The following is a 22289-nucleotide window of genomic DNA, read 5'->3' on the forward strand; positions in this document are numbered from 1 at the left end:
AGCACAGAGTCGCAAAAACTATATATTTATTTAAATGTGAATAACGAGGTTGCAAACCCACAAGCATGCATTTGACGAATACAAATTCAAAATATCCTGGCATATCTGGCAACCAAGTCTCAACAAGCTTGTCCAACATAGCTTAGTATATCAGCTGATTCAACTGTACTCACAGCTAAGCTTCCAGTAAGGGGGGGTTAAACAGACTGAGGCTGTTGGTTCTTTAAAAATTAGTGTGCATCACTTTATTGGTGAAAAACATAATAGAAAACATTTCACTATAAAACCATTGCATTCACTGCTTTCACACAAAGGGACACATTAGCTTTCCACACATCCCCACTTGCATTTAATCAATTCACCCAGTGCAAATCAACTCTTTTCTCTCCCCAAAACATCCCTGAAACATCTGTTCACATTCACTGAATGATAATACTGTCCCCATAACATTCAGTAAAGGGTTCTATACATTTCATCAGCTTTTGGTCCTAGTAAATTGAGAGGTGGAAAGACTGTCTCCTTTTTCCTCACTATAATTAGTATGTACAGGAGGATCAGTTACTGTGCTCTCCTTGGAATGGAGGGCAGAGAGAAAAGGAAAGAGCAAGCTGGAAAGACGTGGAGGGATGGAAAGGTAGGGAGAGAAAGAGAAGAGGAAGGGGGCAAGAGAGAGAGAGGGAGAACATGATCGCTGACACTGCAGTCAGTCTCCAGGGTTCACTGAGGTCACCAGAGGTCCCTCTAACATTTCGGGTTTGCAAAACAATATGGCAGTAGCTAAAGGAAATGCTAGGGGCTGTGTTTCCTTGATGGAAAGGAAAACTGGCTTAAGTATAGTGAACAAAGGCAATCTTGAGAGGACATACAAATACTGAATTTTCAAGCAAGGAACAGACAAAAATACAGTGTTTCTTGGTAGCAGGGATGTCCGTGTCATAATATTTCAGGCATTACACTACTGACCTGCTACATCCTATCTTATAAGCCCTTATAAGCCCTCCTTTCTCACAGATTAAAACCCATTCTAAAATTGGACCGGCCTTCACACACTGTGAACCATCACGTCACATATAAATATTCTCTGCCTTCCACATGCTCTCTCGCCTCCACATGACAGTCATCCAGCATTAGCGCCCAGAGGACGACCGTGTGAACCTTGTGCTCAGAGTTCTTCTTTGTGATTTGATTTCCCAGGCTTGTCCATGCCAAAATAGGAGGATGGAAGGCCATGGACGTCCCGTTCTCTCTTCACAAAGGCAGAAAAGGAGGAGACGCAGTTGCCGATGAAGTGGTCAGCTCGGCCTAAGATGTATAGGTCCATTTGGGCCGAGTCTGGCTGAAGACTCACCACGTTCACCTGAAAAACAGAATGAAATGCACAAATAAACAATCCGGTGGGGAAAATACAATATTGTAACAGTAATCAAGTGAGAGTATTTCTCAATTCCTGACAATTCTAAAAATGCCCAGTGTGAAAAACACTTGTTCCTGGCCAGCAAAACTTCCATATGAGACAAACTCCATGTACAGTATACATGAAGGGCTGGATTCTGACTGTGGGTTAAGACATGTTTACCATTAAAGTGCGTCTGTAAACTCTGTAAAGAATTTGCTAACTGTGACAAAAACCTGTTTTCCAAATTGGGCTACAGTCAAAATGTAGCTAGTCAGTTCAGATTACATTTAAGGTCACACATGACAGAAACAAAAGGGGCCACATTTAAAGCAGAAGCTACTCATGACATGCCTGTGAGTGCATTACAGAAGCTTTACAAACCCACCTTGCCTTTGAAGAGCTTTTCAATATCCCTACTGTGGGATTCTGAGTCAGTGGCGATGTAGACAGAGCGGGCCGAGGTCTTCTTCACCCACAGCTTGACAGCCCTGCGGATCTCTGCCAGGTCAGGAAGGCACATGTTCATGGTGAGAGGCAAGGCTGTCTGGTGGTTGTAGCCAACACACTGAGGAGAGGCCATGAAGTGAGGCCCTGCATCGCCACTCTTCAGCATTTTGCAGGCATTTTGCTGTAAGCGTGGATAAAAAAAATTTAAAAAAAGATTTTGATGTGACTAGACGAGGAAGGGGATGAGAAGCAACCTAGTACTACACTGTACATTCCCACAAACTGTGAAAGTGCAAATGTCCCCGAAAATCTACCATGGATCTGAACTGTGACTTAAAGGATAAATCTGGTGATATTCTATATTAACCTATATCTTCTTCCTCTGAGCCACAGAGCTCACTGCTCCACAAAATCTATTAAAACACATCAGTGAGCCGCACTGTTGCCCTGGATGACATGTTCCTTCATCGCCATGAACACACACACTGTAGTTTATTCTGACTCAGTCCCACACACACCGTCCTGCTGCCCCAAACACTCACTACAGCACCACACGTGGATTAATCCGCTGCTGAAAATAGTCCCTGACAAATGCACTATTTCCTCCTTTTTGAGTAACGTTTGATTAAAAACTAGTGGCCATCTGTTTTAGCAAATTACTGAGTCATTGAAAAATAATGAAACTATATATTTGTGAGGTGTTTTTAAAGATCTGAGTGTTCAGTAGGAACCAATGGGCTTGGAGCTGAGAGATGGACTAACATATTGTTGTTGTTTTTTATGGTATTTGTTGACAATAAGAAAAAATACAGTGTACCACCCGCCTTATCCTCTAAAATATCTACTTTTATTTAGGCACTGAATGTATGTGCAATAGTATAATAGCATACACATCCAAACCACAAATGACATTTTCATAAACTTTGAGAGGACTGGTGTTATTTTCACAATAACATAATGCATGCTTCACATTGGAAGCTGTAAAATTAGAAGCATTAGAAGTAGATATCGCTAAACAACTGGTAGGATTTGTAGAAAACCATGTTGTTTGATAAAACGCAGGTATGCAGGCGTGAACTGAGTGCCTGAGCTGATTTCGTTTCCTGGTGGAAACAGAAATGTGATGTCTATGATATCTATGTGTGAACAGATATGTGATTGTCTGTATGTGAGCATATGAGTGAATGAGAAAATTAAAAACAGAAAGAGAGACAACCCATAGGTGTCCAAACCGTAGCTCAAACGTTGTGAAGCATCTCACCCAGTCAATACCAATCCTCAGGTGAATGCTAACGTACGGCCTGGTCAGCAAGGTAGCGATGTGTTCTTCCCCCTCCTTTACCATCTTGTCTGACCACACCATGTAGCGCTGCAGGCCCACATGCTCCTCTGTCACTGGGAACTGGGCAGGAGCCCCAGGCAGTGCCAGGACTGGGTGCTCAGAGGGAGGGAACCTATTCCAAACATGGGAAGCATGAGGAGAATCTGCCTGTTAACAGCTTCAGAGGAGGCACTACCCAATCAATGGAAAATGGAAACCTTAGCAGTCAGTCAATCATTATGTTTAAGGCTAGCAATGTTCCTCATGAACACAAGGTATTTTTTATGTTTTATGTCATCTTTCTTAATCCTAAGTGTGTCTTCGGCACAGTGAGGCTGCACAAACATGTACTCACTTCTTCATCCACTGAGGTTGGTGGTAGGCACTAAAAGAAATTCCACCAAACAAGACAGACTTGTCAAATTCCACACCGACGTATTCCCAGAACGGACCAAATGGGTTTCCATCCTGAAAGTGAATCAGAACCAGCCGTCCACGTCAGAACAATGAAACAGTAGCGTCATAATTATGAGTTTGTGGTTCATAATTGGTGGTCTATGGGCCACCAGAGGGCAGCATTTCACCATCACCCTCTCTTTTTTTCCCTCAAAAATCTTTATTGATTTTTAACAAATTTAAAATGTACAATGCAAAACAGTTAAGTACATAAATATGAACGTAGATACAGTCAAAATATACAAAGTGCTAAGTAAAAAAGTGCTTGTATAATTATTTAAAGTGCTTTAGATATTGGTGTCGTGTATGTCCTTATCAAATGTCTACTATGTGCCAGGGGAGACTCTGACATTTGTCTAAACTTGTCCTCCTCCAGAGGTCAGCCAGTACGTATTTAGCCACCATGTCGCTGTCTGATTTACTGTCATGGCACATCTGGATTTCCATATTTTTGTGCAAACTACGCTGATTATTAGTTGGTAAAGTTCTTTCCACTCGCAATCACCATCATTTATTGACAAGGAGGCTGAATAATGCAGGAGTACTTAAGTCTCTACTGCTTTCAAATAAAGCTCATTTTATGCTTCTTTACTTTCAGCTTTACTTACTATTTCAAATCTTTCAGGAAAGAGAAATGATACATTAGTCGACTACCTGAAAGCACCAACCAATGTCATCAGATAAACATAATTTGTTGTAGCTCGTTGACACTCATCGGTCGAATAATCTACTCCACTGGACACTCACCTTCATAGGGCAGGACTTCTTGTCTGCACTCCGCTGTGCAGCAGTCTCAAAGCAGTAGGCTTTCCTCTGTCCTAAGGGCCAGTATTTGGGAGCCAGCTTCTCCATGAAGTCCTCCAAACTGACCACACGATGGTAGGCAGACAAGGCCTCCAGCTGGAAGAACTCACTGTAGGGAACATGGGCCTGAATAGAAAAGAAAATACTTTAATAAAACAGCACTTTCCAATTCAGGATTAAAGGATAAGAATGGTGATAATTCTACATTTTTGTTATTGTCAACAAATCTCATGAAAAGACCAGACCCAACAATGTGATAGTCCGCCTCATAATACTTCCCGACCTCCCTACGCTGTCTGTGTCTCTGAGCCGCAAGCCCATTGGTTCCTACTGAAGATAGGTTATTATACAAAAGGTTATTCAAGGCGGGAGAAGTTTAAGGGTATGGAGGAGTGGCAGACAACTTCAGAAGCCTTGACCCAGTCCTATATACAGCACCCATACAGGCTTTTTTCACAGCAGACATTTTGACAGGTCATAGCAGGAAAGCTGCAGGTGGAATTAATAACATTAGCAATGGCTGCATTCAATTTAGGTTTATCAGTTCCAGGGCCATAGTACTGTGCATGCAGGCTCACTGGCATGGCTCATTGATGTTATTTTTTTACACCTGTGTTTTTCCTGTTATGACAGGTCAACGGGACTATTGATAAGGCAAATATTGATAACTTAAATGATTCCAGTATCAGAACAAGTCATTACATGGAACAGGAAGTTATTCCTGCCAGCTGCCATCACTTTCTATAAAGAGCCCACTGTCCCCAAATAGAGGGTCACCTGGACTTATATATTTATTTCATTCATTCATGACATCTATTATATTACAATTTTTCCAATACTGTCTGTTTTTCTTTTGCACTTTTCAGACCCCCAATGTAGACAGCATAAACTATTCGCACATTATACATGCATTAAATATACAGTTAATTCTGTTTAATGCCCAAGAACAATCCCGCACCTTACTGTACAGCTTTTAGCAATGTCTACTTGACATGCACTCATATACATTTCATTGTCTCAGTACTTGTACTCTGTGCAGTGACAATAAAGTTGAATCTAACCTAATCCAGTATAAATTCAATACATATTATAATACGGTCCTACCTATAGTCTCTATTTTCAGTTTTTTATTTTATTCTATTTCATTTATATTTTTATTGTATTTGTTTCTTACCTACCTCATGTTGTTTTTGTGATTTGTGTGACGTGGCTGCTGTAACACTGTAGTTTCCCTTTGGGATTAAGAAAGTACTGGATCTATCTACATTACAAATAATCCCATGTGTGTGATTGCAGTCAGTGACAGGTTGTCGGTGACAGTTGCTCATACCTCACTGACTGTACTCACATTGGTGTAAGGGGGTGTGTGGTGGCGGTACACTATCCAGGGAGGGACTGCCAGGGTTCGGTTCAACATCTTTGCAAAGCCCAGAGATCCCAGGAAGTGGTCTGCCTGGTTTCCAAAGCGACCTGAACAATAACATTGGGCACTTTACACTCCCATTTTTAACAGTAAACTTTATACTCCTTCTCATGACAGGAACATGGAAACTTGAGTGACTGGAGGGAAATGCGGGGTACTTCCATATATCATGCACTATATTTAATGAGTGATTTGCTAACACAGTGGAACAACAGCTGGAGCGAGTTATTATTGCACTTCAGTTTGTCCTAAACTTCACTCAGTTAGCTGCTAGCTAGCTCCTGTCGCATCCTCTCTGGTGGTCGAGCTGCAGAATGGCTCCCAGCAGAGTTTCACATAGGTCTGGGTCCATATCAAGGCGATATGTACCTCTGTCGATATAAAACGCCACTCTCAACTTATGAATGGGTGGTGAAGTTTTGGATTCGCTAGCTCTGTTCTTTCCAAACAACACAATGCAAAAGTATCAGCTACAAAGAATGAATTACCCATGCACGGGCAGTACAAAACGTAGCCATTCTCATCCCACTTCAATTCTTCGGCAAAAGTCCGACAAGTTTGGAGTAGAATTGATGAAAGTAAGCATGTCACTGTAAAAGCATGATATGTTCGCTGTTTAACTGCCATTGTGCTTCATTTCATATCCCAGAATGCACCTGCTTTTCGACTGCTTCTTCTTCTTCTTCTTCTTCTTCTTCTTCTTCTTCTTCTTCTTCTTTTGGTTTCAATGGCGCACCAAAAACTCTACTTCCACCTACTGTAGCGGAGGTGGTACAAGTCACGTGAGTGTGGCATGTGTAAGATATGCTTCATTGCATCCCTGGTTAAAACATTAAATATCGTATCAATTAACCCAGAGCGCTAAAAAGGACTTTGGTCTACTTATTATTACGGATTCACCTTGTTTGTTCAGCTTTCTGCTCCTACTCCCTCTTACTGTAATGCATCCAAGTGTCTCCCTCCTCATGTCACAGTGTTTGTTATTCAGTACATAGAAACAGTAGGGGAGACCTGGGGCAATTGTAACATCTCAAACTGCACCAATCAGAAATGAGACAGAGCGTGAAACTCATTACTCACATGGTCTATGATGATCCCTCTCTGCCTGCCCTGATGTCTCATACTTGTCAAAGTCTTTCTGCCAAGACTCATTTTTGAGGTATGAAAGTCATTTCTTTTCATCTACGGTATTTTCCTCATACTGTCTTAACCTTTAATGTCTATGAATTCAAATCTGTTGATATCTTTGTTAAACGTTAGCTTTGTTGTTTCTAGCCAGCAGGGTAGCTTGTGTCATGGGCGGTATGGTCGGGGACAATTGTCCCGACACCATCAGAATGGTGTCCAGCTTAGTAACGACATCAAAACAGATTATTTTTTTCCTAATAATTTTAAAAAGTGCTTTGTGTTCAGTTTAAACATCTATGTATACTCTAGTTATTATATATTTTGTGACATATTCTAGTGGTCTTTAGTAAGGGTCTTTCCCTCTCAGTCTGAGGACCGTGGCTGAATTCCTGCCAATTTCTCATGCTTTCAGACTCTTCAAAGACTATGAGTCACTGCCATATTGGCTGAAATCAACATATTTTTCAACTATTATTTTTGGTTCGTAATAATAGCCTAGTATTGAAACTCAGTAGTATTGAAACTGAGATTCAAAACCTGGTTGGAGCCATTTCATTTTTACACATTTTAAACAAGGGGCGTTTTGTAACAGCTCAGATTGCACCAACCATGAAGCTCTGCACGTGCTCTGTGGCGATCCCTCTCTGCCTGCCAATGGACAAACTTCTTGTCAAAGCTTTTCGTTAGAAATTGTTTTGAATTTGTATAATTATATGATTAAGTATATTGTTTTAATTAAACTGGAATTCATTGTTAAACTGATATTAAATTGTTTTAATTACATCTATATTCTTGGGAGTTTATTGTGGTCCTTGGTATTTATATGAATGTATTATGTGAGTTGTTACATTTGACTTCTAGTGTTTCAATCAATATTGTGACATTGCTTGTAAAAACATTTGATGGCTGTTAACAAGTAGAACACAGATACAAGTTACCCACATAAAAACTGTATACAAATAGTTCAAGAGATTTTTGAGAAATTACATCAAAACCAAAAATTGTTACAATCGCCCCCCCGGTCTCCCCTACAACTGCAGAAGAATTACTGGACTCACTTCCTGAAGGCATGACCGTGCTTGTCAGGCTCTTTTTATCTAAGTATAGGCTCTAATAGAAACAGAACGGTCTTTAAAGCCCCTGAAAACTTGGTTTCAAGTTTCAAGTTTTTCTCTGAATATTAGTCACCAAATAAGCAACAATGAAAGTTAAAGTTTGGACTCCTTGGATTATTTAACACTTATTTAATTAACATTCAAAAACTCGACTGTGTGGGTGTGGTTTGGTCAGATTTGATTGACAGCAGTCTGGCAACATGAGCATAGCCTGATATTCACTTTGTTCGTGTTCGTGTTATTAACTTGTAGTCGATCTCATCCGTGCTTGTTACCATTTTTCATTGGTGTGGCTACGCTGCTAGCTAGCTATCCTGCCTACTGAGCTCTGATTGGTCAATTGTTTCTCAAACCAGAGGGAAACAGCCGTCAGTGGGCCCAACGCCTGATCTATCTGAATTACTGAGCAAATCTAAGATGTGGGCTGCGATTCAGAGGTCTGGAACAATGCAGATATAAGCAACAGTCATCAAATTCTTTATTAAAATATTGCTATATTCTGTTTGTTGTACAGAAATGTGTGACATCACCTTTTTCTTACTGAGCCTCGTCCACTTTAAACTAGCGAGAGCACAGAGAAAAACACAAACAGCCTACACAATAAAATTGAAATAACCAAAACTGCTCTAACTTTGCCTGAAAAATGTGTGTTCATGTGGGACTCCGTTGCTCTGAGTAAGAAGCTAATTCAGAAACTAGATTTACACCAGTACATACATACCAGTCTCGAAGCTTTCCCTTGCTCTGCTGTAGATAACCATAAACAAAATAACTGTAATAATCATACAATACAGGGATACCATGCAGCAACATTGCAGCAAAGTTCTGAACATGCAAGAGTGATACTATGTAGGAAATTAAAAATACAAAACAATAAGGTCATTAGAAAGCCACTAGTAAATACAATCTTATAAAACCCTAAGAGCATCATGTGAGTAATTTTGTCTGTGTGAAGTGTGTGAAGTTTCAATCCAAACTGAGACATGAACCGTTGAAAACTTGACACAGCTCTTGCAAAATGAGGATGTGAGAACACGCGTCAGTTTTTTTTTCCCGACATAAGGTGTCAATTTAACTTCAGCAACTGGACAGAAGAAAAACTGTACTTTTCCAGTTGTTAGCGTTCCTGACAATTGAGACATCTGAAAGCATTTAATTAAAGCATTGAAAGCACTGTATATACATTAATACTCATTCAGTGGACTTGACAGCTCAAAGCCTAAAAAAATGTGCCGCCCAAACATCGGCTGAAACTAATAGATGAATCTGATGTTACAGGAACAGCATTCACTTGAAATGTTAAACTAACTTGCACTCTTTAAAAATGAATAATGATGAGTGTCAGCACATGTTGCCAACATATTTAAAGTTTGGAAGCAAATCACAGCTTTACAGCAAGTAAAACACAATCACTGATTCAGCTAAATATCTTATTGTCTGCTTATTCTCTTCTGATCATTCCTGCACACCGACGAACAAAGCGGCCATACAAAGTTCACACTGCAAAGGGGGGAAAAAATGGCATTAGACCTTCCTGCTTTGCCCTGGATTCCCTGGTGGAAATCAGATGGAGCCAATCAGTGCTATGTCCAATGATAAAGACTCAGATGAAATGAGGAGCAGCGTTCCCAGAGCTCTGTCATTAGAGGTTCTTCATTAGATGTTCACATGTGTGCTCAACATGCCCAAACCCAGCGTGCCGCATGGCAACATGTGGCCTGGGTGCGGCCTCGAACCTTTGTTACTGTCATTTAAATCTGTGGACTCTCTGCCAGCCTGCCTTGTTTGACTGAATTGACTGATAATTGCTTAAATATGTCACATTAAAGAGATCATTACCTGCTGTTGAGAGGCTGAGAGATACAGCTGATATGATCTGCATACAATTTGTTGTTCATTATTGCTCCAAGGACAACTGAATGTATGCAATTCAATGGGCAATGATAGATTATCATCATCTAACAAATAACACATGCAGCCAAAACACCAAAAAAAGTAAATAGGGTGCTTAATAAAGCCTGTGGAAATTTATATTTTTCTGTTTTTAAACCAAAACCCATGGCTTTTTTTTTTTTTTTTTTTGCCAGTTCTTCACAATGAGCAGTCTGAGATGTTTTCTGCTCGGGCCTTTGCTTTGAAGGATACTTAATCCCTCCACATCCTCCAGTTCAGCCGACCCAGTCTAACATATTCTCTCTTTGTATTCAATCACTCTCTTTTTTTCCTTTTCTCTGATGCTCGACAGCTGGCTGTTCTCTCCCTCTTTTCCTGTGTCGCTCTCTGTGTCTGCTCCTCCCCCATCCCTTGAACACAAACTGTTTTTCATTGTTAGAGATGACAGCAATGATAACAATGCAAAGAACCACAACTCACAGCCTGAATATGAGAGAAAGACAGATAAAGAGAGTTCCTTCAGGTGAACAAATGTCATGTATCACGACAACCAAATGGAACATAAAATGTACACCTTACTTTACTAAATACTTCCCATTTTTATTGGATATGTATATCCAATATATATGTGTATTGCATATAAGGAGCCTGAGCTTGTAATGGTAGTAAAGTATCACGTTAATCAACAAATAGTACATTTGTTAATGTATAGGAAGAGGTTGTACATTTTGTTTTATATTTATACCTCTGACTCACTGTCCTGTGCTCTAACAATCTCATTTCCCTTTTTGAATCTATAAGTTCCTCAGACACATAACACTTTACTCTGAGAAGCTGCAGAGGAAGAAGGTGACGTTTTCATAACATATACAAATGAATATATGTCACTCAAGTTTCCCCCCTTCCTCCCTCTCTGTCTTAACCTCTGCCTCTTTCTTACTCGCTGCTGATGCAGAATAACAGGCCTAACAGTTTGCCTGTGGCCTTTCAGAAGAGGGAAATAAGGTAGTCAACCTCAAACAACCCGCCTCCTGTTGACCTTTCTGTGTTGTTACTGACAACCTGGCTTTCAGTTCAGCTGAAGGCTGTGACTAGCATGCGTGGTGTAATTTCCCAGATTTGGCATGCAGAGACCTAATATATTTATAACTAGGTTAATGTTAAATCCACCCAAACTACAGTTTTCCCACCAAATAGGTCTTTAAAACAAAATAAAGGGCAGTGAAGTCAATCTAACATGAAACTGATAAAAGAGTAACTTGTTTTGGAGCTAAAGATTTCAGCTCTAAAAATGTATTTGAGATGTTGAGAAAACTACTCTGTTGACAAAATGCCTATTTTAAGTTTTAGTTTTCCTCTCAGCAAGGAATCTAACATAAACAGACACAGAAAAGTCAAAAAACTAATTTCAGCTGGAAGGTTTTATTAAGATTTAGAGGTGTTAGAAAAGCTAGCCAAAAGTAACAAAACTCTGTTGACAAAATGCCTGTTTTTAGTTTTTCTCTCAGCTAGGATCCTCCTGTGGCAGCATTATTAGTGACGTGGACACAAACTGAATCTAACATAAAACTAACAAATAGGTTAAAAAAAAAAAGTAATTTTGGCTGTGAAGATTAATTTTGATTACTCTGTTGACAAAATGCCTGTTTTTATGTTCAGTTTTCATGTCACCTCCCCCTGTGACGTGCCTTAGTGATGTGGACAACAACTGAATCTAACATAAAATTAACAAAAAAGTAACTAATTCATTTTGATTCTAAAGATTTTGACTCCTAAGATTTATTTAGCTTTAGAGGCGTTAAGAAAACTAGCCAATACTAACAAAACTCTGTTGACAAAATGCCTGTTTTCCTCTCAGCCAGGATCCTCCTCTGGCAGCGGCGTGCCTTCGTCACGTGGCTGTGTAGCTGGACAGGACACTCTGTGTTCCACCCATCTACCTTATCAACCTGCTGCAGACCATTGGTGCCGGCTGTCTGCGACCTGATACCCCACCTCATCACCGAAAAGTCAGTCCCAGCTGAGATAGACTTCCAGACCTTTTACTCTGTGCTACCCAGAACTGATCTCGCAGCAGATGCTCAAAGGTTACATCACATGCACAGGATGTAATCACAAGCTATCTTTCAGTGCAACACCACTGGGCTCGACATCATCTTAGCAGGTATTTGCATGTTGTGTAACATTTGTGTATTCAGCAATAATCACATTGATTCTTATGGCGTGAGAGGTGTATTTTAATCAATCCTCTCAAAACTTGGATGTTGGCAGTGCTGTGTCGCTGGACATTTGTGGTTAAATTATGCCCAATATTAGCAAAAAACAAAATAAAAATAAAATAATTACACCCCACAGTCCTGTCTAAATCCACGATTGTTGAACCTTTTCAGCCCATGAACCAAACAGGATAAATTTGTTCTCAGCCTGAGACCCAGGCTCATTAAAACATACTAGAATAACATAACCTATTTTTACACAACTGTAATTAAAGAAATGCTGGCCAAAACGAAACCGAGCGAGAAAATCATGTATGTCCACAACAGGCGTCAGGGCCATGTCTGTGCAGCTGGAAGGGATGGCGGTGTCTCTCTCTTTGTGTCCCGGTGGTTTCCCTCATCCTTTCTAAGCTGTTTATCGCCCATCTTCGCTAATGTAAACCGCCCATCTGTTTTAAACAAAACACGTAAAAAACACATAGTCATTTCCCACCACGCCAGGACCCTGAAAGAAGAGATTGCTGGGCACTCTGGTGGCAAGGAAATACACTCCAGATGTGAACAAATTGTCCCCCTCACTAATTGCTATTGTGTTCACTGATGCTGATTTTGGCTCTCTTAGGTTTGTGTAGATGGGGCTGAGAGCAGAGATGCATGTGTGTGTATTTGTTTGGAAGCTTGAGCGCGTGTGATTATAAAGCGGATTGTGTTAGAACAAGAGCTGTGAAGTAAAGGGTGTTAAGGTAAATTGGGATGACACTAGAGGAACAGTTGGAGATCTGACTACTGTAAAACGGACGCTTTAAACAGACCCAGATGTTTCTGCTCAGTGCCTGATGAAGGCTTTATTTAAGGGAGCCCATCGCTTTCGTCTGTCGTGTCATCAAAACTTCTGAAAGGCTGGCTTCCTCGTCCCTTGCAGTGCATCCAATCAGGACTGATTAGGTGTGTGGTAGCCAGAGACATGCAGGGGAGAGGCTGCTCATGTGAGAGGTTTCCTAGACAGTCTGGACAGATGAGAGAGACAGACAGAGAGGAATCAGAGGAAGTCAGTGCCACGGCATGATGTGGCATTTCATAAGATAGTTAAAAATCACTCCACAACTCTAAATAGCAGACCACCACGCAACTGCAATCAACCTGACTGCGGTCGCACCAACCACACTGTAATCCAAATAAACAAACAACAGCATAATGAAAGAAGTCTCCCTCTTTATGCTGGGAAATCGCTTCTCCTCATCCATCTTCAGCCTTCTATCATCTATTCTTGTCCAGTTTCTGTTTGTTTTACAGCATCCTCACATGAAAAGCTGCAGGAGAAAAACACACAAAACGACTGCATCGGACTACAGCCGATCTAAAGAGAGCGGATCTCCCAGTGAAACTTAATTTTTACATTCTTAACATAGCATTAAAGCCGTCCTGATAACCACGGATCATTTGTATTACATTCGTATAACTCTATCGGTGACACTGTGATAATGCAGTACCGGGCTGTTACTGTCTGGATTGAACAGACCAGATGCTGTTTTATACAATAAACAATACAAATGTTTTATAAAAAAAAAATGTCATGTTCAACATCTATGCGATGTTACCTCCTGAACCACACGGCCATTTACTGTGGAAGAAAACGGACAACTGCCTTCATCTGCTTCTTTTGACATTCTCTAAACTTCTTAATTTACCACACGCAAAAATAACCAGTTGTCTTGGGTTTTGTAAGATTTAGACACTTTAAAATTGTTCATTTGCTTGGCTTTACAGCTAGTTTATAATGTCAGAACCGTAAGTGTTTAAATATATTTAGTTTTCAGAGATTATTGGATAAAAAAAGAGAGAGAATTTACCAATAATTATGTGCAATATGTATACAAAAGATGAACCCTAAATTCTATAACAAAATACAATGAAATTATTGCATTGCAAATTATTGCATTTGATCAAATATTTGAGAGTCTTTCCTGTTTTACAGCCTGTTCATGTAATGTATAAAGTCTCATATTTGGATGTCATTTATTTGAATAGTGTAATGATGGATTCTTTTTTGAAAATAGCATCATACTGAAATGATTTTAACATTTTAACCTAAGCCCATTATTTAATCTGAACTTTCTTAATTTAAATATTTCATTCTTAACAATTCTTTAATTGTTTAATAATGAATGAATAAAGAATTATACATAACCTAAAGAATTTGCTTTTAGGGTTTACTATGCATGTACAAATCTGATTTAGCGATCTCTTTTTATTTATGACATTTTTATAAAACAAATATTTATAAGCAAACAATTCAGGAAAACCTGGCTAAGGGGGAAACCTGCCTAATTTGCCTATTTTTTTCTCTCTCATTTAAATGTTCAATTATTATAATCTTTCACTCTGGCTGCTTTCAAAAATAAATGTTTGCTTGAAGACAAAAACTTACTCGACTTTTTAAAGCCAAATCGAAAGCTAAACAACATCCTGGTCTTAACATGGACCTGTTCTGATTTAATGTAGCTGAAATACCTTAACATCTCCAGCACCCGACTAAATACAGTTTCAAAGTGCTTTTGGATCCTCTTTTTCCTCCCAGTTATTTTGCATTTAAACGGGACTGTGACTTCACACTACGCCTCAAGTCGGACCACTGGACGATCCAAATAATACCTGGACATGTTGACTGTCTTCACACCTTCATCTGTACTTTCGCCACTGTCTCTTCTGAAAATAAAACCTGCCTGTCATTTCCACAAACGTTTTTCCCCCCACACTGCAGCAACAGGTAAGTCTATTGTGGTTTTGGAAGCATTTCCCCGTGAACAACTGGCGTTTTCCACCCCGCTCCTCTGTATTGAACACGCCAAAAGGCGTTTGATGCTTTCATGTTTGGTCGGAAATGTCGCGATTATGAGGGAACGATTGAGTACCAAACAAAATATGAATAAATACAACTGGAGTTCTCTATGATGCTGTAGTTTCATTTTAATGTAGTGGTCAGACAGCAGCTAAAGTAGTCTTTTTTAACCATGTTTACTTCATAATTTAATTCAAAAATGAGCACCGGCACTCCAACATAAAGTAGGTCACAGACTACATCATGTTTCAAGTCTTTGTAAAATAAACCAACAGGCATAAAAAAATGCATCTTTTGTTAGCATTCATTAAACTGTTATCTGCAACAGTTTGCTACTTAGATACAGACAAAAGGATTTTTTTCTATAAACACAAAATATGAGCAGACGGGCAGCACTTGAAGGCAGCATTATTGAAGACTCTTGCTCCCCCACCCCCCACACTCACTCTCCCTGCACAAACACATTCACCCTGCGGGCTCGGTGGGGCTGTTGGAAGCCTGTGGAGGGGCTGGGAAGAGGTGGTGGGGGGGGTTAGGGTGATGAGGAAACGAGTTGATGTGCCCTGGAAGTAATTCTTTCACCCCCCCACCGCCCCAAAAAAACACACAAGGTGGGAGAAACGGGACCACCACCAGCACCACCGGTGGCCTTTAACACGTGGGGACCCGGGGCGACCACATTCCTGCTGATGGGCTGAAAATCTGCGTGTTTTCTTCCTCCATGTTGTCACTTGTTGACTCTTTGGCAGAAAAAAAAAAAAATATAGAAATATGAAATTGCAGAATGCATGATTCCAGTACGCGGTCTATGTTGTGTGATTAAGACGTGTCTTTTAAAATTATAACGAATGACATTTTGTTTATTTTTATCTTCAGAACTTTTTTTTTTTGTTGTTTAATGAACACAAGAACAAGTTTAACGTAACCCAAATAAATGTAAGAAACCCTCACTATTCAATTATAGTGATGAAAGATATATATATATATATATATATATATATATATATATATATATATATATATATATATATAGTTGCTATGAGTGTTTTCCGTTCTTAAAAAGTCTGTAAAGTTGATTCATTCATTAGAAACCACTCACTCCTGATGTGAATACACTTTTCTTTTTATACAGTTTCATTCAAAATGGGCTGTTAGAAGCTATAAAAAATAAACAAATAAACTACATTTAATAACAGGAAAATTCATTGTTCACGTAGAAGCTAATGTGGGATCACGTGATGACTCATTCCTGTTCGGTTTCAGATGACAACGCAAAGCCCAATAAAACAAACAAAACAGATAAAGATAGTCCCATTCGATTTAAAAAACATATTTTTTAATATGTAACAACTGCAATAAGCCACAAAAGTAATTATATTAAAATGTTTTCAAATAGTAGATGATGCTGTTAAACTTTGACTATAGGCAACAATATGAAATGCATTCAAATATTAGATGTTAATACGTCATGTGTCAAACCTTGGCTCCGTTACAGGCAATACAATTATGATTTCAAGTTTTATTTTTATTCAAATATATAAATGTTTTTTCAGTAGTTGAATCCAGAGCCTGCAGGAGTATTCCCTGAATCAACTGCTTGGGACTGGGAGGACTGGCTGCAGGCTGCTGAAAAACCAGTAAGCTGTCCCTGGTTGAAAAAAAAAAAAAAAAAAAAAAAAAAAAAAAAAAAAAAAAAAAGTTTGTGAAAGTGGCCTGACGTCACACTCCCACAATGCTTACCGCCCCATAACTCCGCTGCAGCCTGAGGGGAGCCAGACACTCTCAGGCCCCGAATATAGAAAAATTATTGAAAAAAAAATCGGGAAAAGTAATAAAACATCAGCTCGAGGGGAGGAAAGAGCGGTGGCGTGGGCTCTCCCACGGTGCTTTTGTGGTCCGGTCCGGGATGGAAGGTTACCGGGGCTCCATGTGAAATTGACTAATGCGGTGCTGGAAACTTTTTGGTGGGTAAACTCCTCGTTTTTTTTTTTCAGTAAGACTTCAAAATGTGGCTGCGCGTCCTGATGTGTGCCTTTTAAACAACTTTACGGGCTTTATATCAGCTCCCGACTCACGCTGACTGACACATCGACGTGCGCGACACTTGAATTGTTGTGGATGTGTCGTTACTATCGCGCAATCGGACTTTGCGTAATTTTGCTTACTTTTGTGGCAGCGTGGAAAGATCGGGCTATTTAATTTTTAATTACGCGATCGCCTTCTCTGCCTCTCGGGGCTCTTTTGGTCGATAAATATGCTGCAAATGCGAATCCGTGTGGCTGTTAAACACGGCGCACTTTGTCCAGCAGCCCGTCGTTGTTGACGTTTGGTGTTCTTTGCCAGTTTTGGGCGATCTGGTGAGTTTTAAGCAATTTCCGAACACTTATCAAGTGTGGCATGCCACTGCAGAGCAGAGGGAGATAGAGGGAACGTCCCGTGGTGTGTGTTAGGAGAGGAAAAGTTGCTGTAATGTGGAAGCTGTTTTCTGTGTGTGCATCATGGGCTACATTCTTTAAATGGGGAGTTTTGTGTCAGATATTCAGGCGTTCACTATACACTGTATATCTGGCCCCTCCACTTGGTTATCTACATGGGTTATGTCATGTTTGTCGCTGGTCGGATGTTTTGTGTCTCTTGCCTGCGTGTGTGTGTGTGTGTGTGTGTGTGTGAGAGAGAGAGAGAGAGAGTGTGTGTGCTTTTTCTTGGAATCGGGTAAATAACCAAGAACCTACCAAAACGGGGGGGTTGGGGGTCAAAATGTGGGGGTTCAGTTTATGCACTTGTTAATGATAGCTGACTTAGCCGCAGGCTTCTACTTTTTAAACCTTTTATTGTCAGTCAGCATGTTGAAATACACAAAACCTATTGTTGAAGTTACAAAAAGTAGGCCCAACTAATATTCTGCAGCAGACAATAAGAATAAAAACAGCTGCTCCAATAAGGACTGATTCTGAGTTTACAGTGAGCCTGTTGCACTGTGCTGTTTGTGCATGCTTTCACTGTGATATTTATGATGGGTTTGTTATTGTCACTGCAGTAACATTATATAATTTATTACAAGATTTCTGTTGTTTTTATTTTCCAGTTGAACGCGGAGCTTGCACTCAGAATGCACTTTGTGATATTAATAAGCTATAAGCTATAAGCCGACATCCTGTGGTTGTACAGGAGTTCCACGTGTGTGTAGATCACAGCCAAACAAGGGAGATTCCAGCTAATGAGGATTTCCATTAGAGATTAATCTGCCAGTTCTTTTGTTGATTTCTCAGTTAGTCTGTAAAATGTCAAAGCTGTTTCAATTTCCTGAAGGCCAAGATGAGGTCTTCCAACAGCTTTGTTTTGTCCAAAAACCCCAACATTATCGATTTACTATCACATATGACAAAGAAAAACAGCAAGTCCTCAAAACTGACAAGCTAGAACTATTGTTTGGTATTTTTGCTTGAAAAATGACTTTAATGAATCGATTTTCAAAATAGCTGCCGATGGATTTCCTGTCGCTTGACTAATCGATTAATCGGCTGTTTGTTTCAGCTCTAGATTCCGCCCGCACTGGCCTGATAGGTTTCTCACGGCACAAATACCGTCCCGCAATAGGACATCCAACATCAACATTACTCGTCTTTCCTTTAATAGTAATTTTAGGAGATAATTGTGTGAGATATTAAGTACAGAATATAAATAAAATCAAGTTCTCTGCCGAGTTTAAATGACATACATGCTCTATAAAGACACAATGATTTACTGTAATTATCTTGACGATTTGGGAAGAAAAAGAGGCAATCAGTGATTTAGTGGTAAATAAAAAGGAGGTAAATTACCCTCAAGGCAGCTTTTATGATTATGGCTGCAACACTAATGAAATGCATGAATATATACATTGCTAAAAGCCTTACAAGTTTGTCACTGCCTCAAAAAGATTCATGTCAAAGTTGCAGATCAATAAAGTCTGGTGAAGTGAGTTTAGGTGGGTTTTTCCCTCCACATCACCCCTGCAGCAGGTCTGAGACAAGCACGTCCCATCAAGGCCTCCAGCTACATAATAAGGAAATGGAAGTGAGTTTGTCACGAGACAATGCCTTTGTTGCTGCCAGTCGCCCTGCAAGTTGAGACCCATGTGTTGATGTTTGCCACTCTAACAGCCCTGTTAGCGATGGATCTGCTTTAGGGCTTTAGCAGACTTCATTTCCTCCAGAGAAACATTTGCTACACTAAGCGAGGGCGTTGGTGTTCGGGTGCACCTGTTTTTAGATGCAGTGACAGCTTGTGTAATTTACATGATAATAATTCTATCAAACTTTAAAAGATCAGAGGTGACTTTGTGAACGGTCAGATCATTAATTCATATCCGCGGGTTTCCGTGGTGAAAAATACCATTAAAGAACTTAAACAATAAATATATGAGTTATTCAGCAACACTTGACCAAAAAAGTTGTAAGCAAGCGCTAACCAGTCCAGGAATAAGCTTGCAAACTTAAAATGTTAGAATGTTTTTCTTTATCTGTCAGGGGTCGCTCCTAGCTCTAAATCTTTTTTTCTTGTCATAAACTCCTGATGATTCGTGTTATTCTGGTGCCGGAGCATTCTTAGCTGCTCTGCTCTCCAAAGTATTTTGTGCCGGGTCCACTGAGCCAGCTTCTTCTCATTACGTCCGTGCATTGCCTTACATTACTTCCATGCCCCTGTGGTTGGAGGCAGCACGTTTCATGTTTGCCTTTGTGATTGAGTGAATGTGTTTGCCTGTGAGAGCTCGCACACATGCCTGTTTGTGGGTTGGTAGATGTACGCGTGCACGTGTGTGTGTGTGTGTGTGTGTGTGTGTGTGTGTGTGTGTGTGCCTGAACTCATGGCGTGAGCTTGTGTGTTTGCGAGAGAGAGAGAGAGAGAGAGAGAGAGAGAGAGAGGGAGCTGCTTTGAGCTGGAGGGAGGTCTTCTCCTCCGAAAATCCCCCACAATTCCTTGCACCTCTGCGGGCAGCGGCAGTGGAGGTAGTGGCAGCAGAGACGGCGGCGGCGGCAGCAACAACAGCAGGCTGATTTCCATGAGAAAAGAGCATCAGTTGGGTTAATGGGAGGGACAGCCCTCTGAGGGGACAAATGGTAGTTAATAACCAGGGAAGAATCGGAAAAGCTCTGATCCCTTTCTTTGTACTTCTTCACCTTCTAGAGGCACGGATGGGATGGGGTGGGTGGGGGTGCAAAGGAGATGGGTGAGGGAACAAGGGACACTGGGTTCATGCTAGAATGGATGTTTTTTGCTGAAGGGATGCAATAAGATTGTACTATTTGTTATTTTCTCAGGACAGCGGGAGAAAAAAACGGGCAAGCTGAGAGCCTGAGAACTGGAACACAATATAGGGCATCGCAGAAGAAGTGTGTGTGTGTGTGTGTGTGTGTGTGTGCATACGGTGCAGTTTGTGTATTTGCACTTTTTGTGTAGTCGCATGTACACGTGTTTACATGCATGTGTGTTCAGTGTCAGTGGACGAGCAGGGAAAGATTTTGTGATATGTGAGGTTTCACACAGTAGCTGCCGGTCACTTTGAGAGAGGGACGGCTGGAGAGGAGGAGAGAGGTGCTGCATGAACTGTATGCCGGGAATGGAAAGAGCGGAAGAGTGTGAGAGAAGTAAGTCGGAAAAGCAGAGATAGACAAGGAAGAAAGAGAGAATAAGAAATAGAGAGAGATAAAAATCCCGGCTCAGGTTGCATCCAGCTCAACTGAGTGGCGAGGATGTTTCCGAATCTCACGGGCGTTACCCGAGTGCAAAAAGCTGCATTACTCAAGAAGTGATATGTCTTTCCCATATATACAGTAGGGCTATAGGTAATCGAACCGCAACACTATTTCCGTGAGGGAAAGTTCATTGATTACTACAGCTACTACTACAGTACTAGCCTTTTGACCCGCACCTCATGGTATTCATCAGGGGCTGGATTTGGATGGATTTTGCTTAGTTGTCAGTTGCGGTTAAAGGCTCAGTAGAAACCTAGTATGAGGGCGGTGAGTTAAGATTTTTTTCTTCTCTACTTGTGCTACTGAAACATTTTGAAATTAACCGTCAGCCCGTAATTACCGCTTATGGCCACAGTGTCAAAAGTTTCTTAAAGATGGGACATTAAAGGCTACACAGTTTTTGTTTCCATCTTTTACATGCAAGTTGATCCCTGTTCTGATTCATAAAGTCCACTTATTTTCATATCACTCTTTCATATAATATGAACAGGGTTTATGTTTGGGATAAAGTCTGCTGGGTGCAAAAACATGCACAAAACATCACTCTTTACCTTCTTTATAGTAAATACAGCACTCTATACATTTACTACATTTAGTTGGCAGCCGTGACAGAGAGAAGAATGATGCTTTGCTGTGTAGTGGAATGATTGAAAACAGACACGAATGTGCAGTGCAGCATACACACAAACACACTCGCACACACACACACACACACACACACACACACACACACACACACACACACACACAGATATTTACAAGGCTAATTAAAGTAAAAAAAAAAAGAACCTTCACTTTTTCATTTTTATTATGCATAGGCACAAAGTTAATAATACAGGCACACATGCTGTCTTTTACTCACACTCTCGCAGAGGCTTTTTGGACCAGCGCACATTCTGACGGGTCCTGCAGTATGCCGGTCAGAAATAGTAAGAGGATGCTAGATGCTTGAACCACATACTGCCACTTTTCCTTGTGGATCTTTTTCTAGGAAGAGCGGGGCAGCTGTGGCTTTTCAGAACCTAGATCCATCCATCAACCAGCACCCATGGTTTACACCACACAACACACACACACACACACACTCTCTTTCCTCTCCCCCTTTACCCTCCCTCCCCTACTCCCTCCTTTCTCCATTTCCATGTATCTTAATTTCTTTCTGTCTTCTCTTTTCTTCTCTCTTTCTTCATCCCCCTTTTCCCTCACGCACTGTGTCCATCCATCCCTCTCTGTTTTACCCTTCATCCATCCTTCGCTCCCATACTAAGATTACAGCCCCCAGGCCACTTCCGCCAGGCTGTCTGCAACAGATTTATTAATAGGCTTTTCTCTCTCTGCAGTAAACACAGCGTTGGTTTAGGGGGTCGTCTCTCAGACATTGATAGACTTGTACTTAACCTTAGGCTCTGACTGACTTGGGAATAGAGGAAAGCCAGTTTGTTTCAAAGATGATCCATTGCAGATTAAGTCATGCAGGGACTGCTGGAAATAAACACATGTAGGAAACAGAAATGAC

General features: G+C 40.6%; 2 protein-coding genes and 1 long non-coding RNA gene across 5 annotated transcripts in view; 1 reads left to right on the forward strand and 2 right to left on the reverse strand.

The window, feature by feature from the left end:
- Window positions 1-219: 219 nt before the first annotated feature.
- pofut1 (protein O-fucosyltransferase 1) lies at window positions 220-6708 on the reverse strand. Of its 2 annotated transcripts, none has more exons than XM_044210774.1 (7): window positions 6504-6708; window positions 5773-5894; window positions 4368-4550; window positions 3520-3632; window positions 3105-3297; window positions 1782-2024; window positions 220-1357 (listed from the first exon to the last, which is right to left on the reverse strand). In XM_044210774.1, the coding sequence occupies exons 2-7, from the start codon at window positions 5839-5841 to the stop codon at window positions 1163-1165; spliced, it is 996 nt and encodes a 331-aa protein (XP_044066709.1). In that variant the 5' UTR covers window positions 5842-5894; window positions 6504-6708; the 3' UTR covers window positions 220-1162. The 2 variants fall into 2 exon arrangements, with proteins under 2 accessions (XP_044066709.1, XP_044066708.1); XM_044210773.1 differs by lacking the exon at window positions 6504-6708 and adding an exon at window positions 6336-6497.
- A 4678-nt stretch (window positions 6709-11386) lies between these two features.
- Window positions 11387-15061, reverse strand: LOC122882876. The gene is made up of 2 exons (XR_006379478.1): window positions 14852-15061; window positions 11387-13206 (listed from the first exon to the last, which is right to left on the reverse strand). It is a non-coding gene; the product is annotated as an uncharacterized LOC122882876 (long non-coding RNA).
- A 1690-nt stretch (window positions 15062-16751) lies between these two features.
- plagl2 (pleiomorphic adenoma gene-like 2) overlaps window positions 16752-22289 on the forward strand; it is a 42143-nt gene continuing 36605 nt past the window's right edge. The window contains exon 1 of one of the 2 annotated variants that reach the window (XM_044211044.1): window positions 16752-17002. The gene's annotated coding sequence lies outside the window, so the exon portion shown is untranslated. Of the gene's footprint in view, window positions 17003-17052; window positions 17396-22289 lie in introns of those variants that run through there. The other variant, XM_044211045.1, reaches the window with a different exon arrangement.

Source organism: Siniperca chuatsi, linkage group LG10 (assembly GCF_020085105.1).
Source record: "Siniperca chuatsi isolate FFG_IHB_CAS linkage group LG10, ASM2008510v1, whole genome shotgun sequence".
NCBI classification, from domain to species: Eukaryota; Metazoa; Chordata; class Actinopteri; order Centrarchiformes; family Sinipercidae; genus Siniperca; species Siniperca chuatsi.